The sequence below is a fragment of the Myotis davidii genome, unplaced genomic scaffold (assembly GCF_000327345.1).
Source record: "Myotis davidii unplaced genomic scaffold, ASM32734v1 scaffold438, whole genome shotgun sequence".
NCBI classification, from domain to species: Eukaryota; Metazoa; Chordata; class Mammalia; order Chiroptera; family Vespertilionidae; genus Myotis; species Myotis davidii.
The window spans coordinates 6,336,016-6,339,361 of record NW_006290031.1 but is presented as its reverse complement, the minus strand read 5'-3'; the positions used below and the strand labels follow the sequence as shown (position 1 = coordinate 6,339,361).

The window sequence follows — 3,346 nt, the reverse complement described above, 5'->3', positions numbered from 1 at the left end:
GAAAGAAAGTGCTTGAATTTTACCCTTAGTCTCTGGGTTTTTCTTGTTTTCAAACTGACTGGTCTAGACAATGGAAGACCAATAGCCAACAATAAGTCCACTGTAAGCTGGAAATGACTTCTGAATACAACTAAATGTTTCTTTCATTCTCGAATTAAACTTTTTACTGTAGTAAAATTCAAGCTTTTATAATATTGTAACTATAGGTATAACCATTGGGGGTTGATTACTTAGGCAGCCTATTTAAAGCACCTTAAAAACAGATATCAGGTGCTTGTTTTGCATTTATATTTTTGGATCATACTAAAGATACTACTGTTAATGATTCTTGCTCAAAAACCCTGTTTTTATGTACTGAAAACCGTTTCTCTTATTTTGTAGCAAGGAAGGATAATCACAAGTTAACATGAATATTCCCTCATTGTAGCTTCTGGATCTACATCGTCAGGCACACCAGCCAGTCCCAAATAAGTTATTTCATAGTTCTGTTCCCAAGAGAACAAACACAGTGGGCCCCATATCAACAGTGGCTTTTGTTGGCTTATTTAAAATAAATTTTTTCTGACTTTAAAGTGGCGTGTGGTCGGTAAGGATTTCTCTTCTTTAATTTGGATGTGGTTTCTGCCTCCAAAACTCTGAAAACAAACTTGTTGGTAAGAGGACAACCTGCAGGCACTCACACACACGGCTACTTCAGCTCAAGCTTAAAAGAGGCTTCACTGAAAACAAACTAGAACTGAAAAACATGTTCAAGTACAAATGTTCTTTCCTGAAGCTATTTTCAGTTCATTTGTCTTTTATATCTAATAGTTCAAAAAATATCTTCCCATCTATTTAAAGCCAATTACCAGCTCACCATTATGTGCCTCCCACAGCCCCTTCATCTCCGCCAGGGACTCTCGGGGTCACCAGGCAGGGTGTGCACGTTCCCCAGGCAGTGACATCTGGGAGAAGAATGGGTAGAAGCAGAAACAGCTTGGCCCTGGGAGACAGACACCTTTCACAGGGGCCGCTCAAACAGCCAGAAGCTCAACCCCAAGTTCATTCACACCGTGGCATCTCTGCTGCTCCATTGGGATGGAAAAACTGGCCAGTTAGTACTCTGAGCACATGCCCCGCAGATACCAAGTTTAGTTAGTTAATTGTAGGATGTGCTGAGATGTGTACATGCTAATGTCAGATTGCTGAGCTGTACAGCAAATCTGAAGTGGAAATCCCAGGATTCCAAAATGTTCCCTTTGCCTTTCTAGTGGGGAGGGAAGGAGGGAGGGATAGAGAGAGAGAGAGAGAGAGAGAGAACGAACTTTGGTTTGCTCTGCATCGCAGGAAGCCACTGCTCTCCCTCCAAATTCAGGACTCGAGGATCCATCCACACTCCTCAGACGTGGCTGCTTTCCCAGGACCTCCCCACCCTCATTAGAATAAACACAATTTACAAGTTCTCTGCAAAAGGTTCTCCTGGGATTTCTGATTTACTCTATCCGGGCTTGTGGTTTATTTTTATACTCAGAGGGGTCTCCTATCCAAAAGAATAGCCACAGTTCTAGCACTAACAGGTAGAAACTTCACTGACCTTTCATAAATCAGTTCAACACTCTGGTCTCTAGGGATTTGCCAAAAGATAATGGGCTGCAATTATGAAACCATCACCAGGAGTTGCCAAGCAGAACCCTGGAGAGATTTCTGAAGTCTGTAGACACTTTCCAAAACAAAAGAGGAAATCATTTCATGAAGCAGCAATGTTGCCTAAATCCAAGCAAGAAGAGATGTAATGCTGGCTTAAATTCAAGTGCTAAGAAATAGGTGTGGTGAACTAGGAGGTGTGGTGCAGTCTTCTCCCATTCCCCCCAAGATTCCCAATTCACTCAATGATGGATAGACCACTGAATACCTTACTTAAAGATCACAGCTCTGCACACTTCCGGGGGCTGGTGGTAACAGACCTGTCCTTCCTCTCCTCTACCCTGAAACATGTGCTTTTCATACTACAACTGAAGATGCCCCTTTGGGTAGGGCACTTGGGAGCCACCTTTCCCAGGAGGAAGAGGATGGCTGGAGCAGGGAGGTCGCAGGAGGCAAGCTGGGCTCAGCCAGGGAAGCTCTTCCAGCGGTTCTCAACCTATGGGTCGCGACCCCTTTGGCGGTCGAAGGACCCTTTCACAGGGGTCGCCTAAGACCATCCTGCATATCAGATATTTACATTACAATTTTTAACAGTAGCAACATTACAGTTATGAAGTAGCAACGAAAATAATTTTATGGTTGGGTCACAACATGAGGAGCTGTATTTAAAGGGCCAGAAGGTTGAGAACCACTGAAAGCCTCTCTAGTTCCATGGGAAGAAGTACTGCTGCACAAAAGCTCGGGGAGGGCTTTGAGGACCCAAATGTGGCTCCTGCTTTGAAGGCACCATGCAGCAACTGGAATAGAAGTGTCAAGAGTCTTATAGGCTTTCAAGAAAACTCAGATGTATGTGCATCGCCCAAGTGGCAGCTTGAAATTGGCACCCAGTTTTCTGGCCCAGACTGTTTCTCTTCCCCTCACTCTACCGGTCTCATGTGGGCATCCCTGCAGGTCTCAGTGGCACGGAGTGCGCGATCAGCTGCAGCAGCTCCAGAGCACAGCATCTCCAGGATGGAGCTGCCTCAAAACAAATTTTTCTGGGGGGTGCAGGGTGCACAGGCCGGGCTGACCAGACCCCTTCAAGGTCCCAGCCCTAGGGTCTGTCAGGGGCTTTCCTCCACCGTGGCCGCCTGCCTGCTGGGGGGTCCCACGCCCCTCCAGGTACACCAGCGTTGGGAAAAGCAGCTGCTACGGAACAGCAGTTGCTGCCAATGATGAGAATCACCCTCCAGACACTTCCCCTTGAGCCTCTTCATTATGCCTTGCGTCCACCTGAGGCGGGAAGCAACCTGAGGTCAGAGCGCACACACTCGTGGATCCTCTCTCTCCCTCTACTCGTCCCAAAACGGCCCATCTAACCCACTTTTCCCACGGCCGCTAGCCCTGGAACGCGACCTTGAGGCTGGAGTGGAGACAGCAGGACCCCTTCGGGTCCGGCACTTGGCTTTGCCCAACCTCAGCCCCTCGCGCAGGCCACCAGAGTGGACTCGCGTGCACAGAACTAGCGAGGGAACCCTGCTCGGGGAGACGGCCACACTGCCCGGGGCTCCCAGGGCACGGACACTCCCCCCAGCCCCATGCACACCCTTCCTGGGATCGCCCCCAATGCTCCTCACCTCGCGCAGCAAGCGCTCCAGGTGCGGCTCCGCCCAGGTAGACAGGGCGCCCGGGGGCCCCGTGCGCCGCAGCAGCTCCCGCTCCTCCTCGAGAGCTGCCACCCGGC

At 49.0% G+C, this 3,346-nt stretch overlaps 1 protein-coding gene across 1 annotated transcript in view; it reads right to left on the bottom strand.

The window, feature by feature from the left end:
• Window positions 1-3,346, bottom strand: part of COL23A1 (collagen type XXIII alpha 1) — a 267,772-nt gene that overhangs the window by 264,269 nt on the left and 157 nt on the right. Inside the window, exon 2 of the mRNA XM_015563362.1 lies at window positions 3,240-3,341. Coding sequence (XP_015418848.1) covers window positions 3,240-3,341 — 102 coding nt within the window. The remainder of the gene's footprint in view (window positions 1-3,239; window positions 3,342-3,346) is intronic.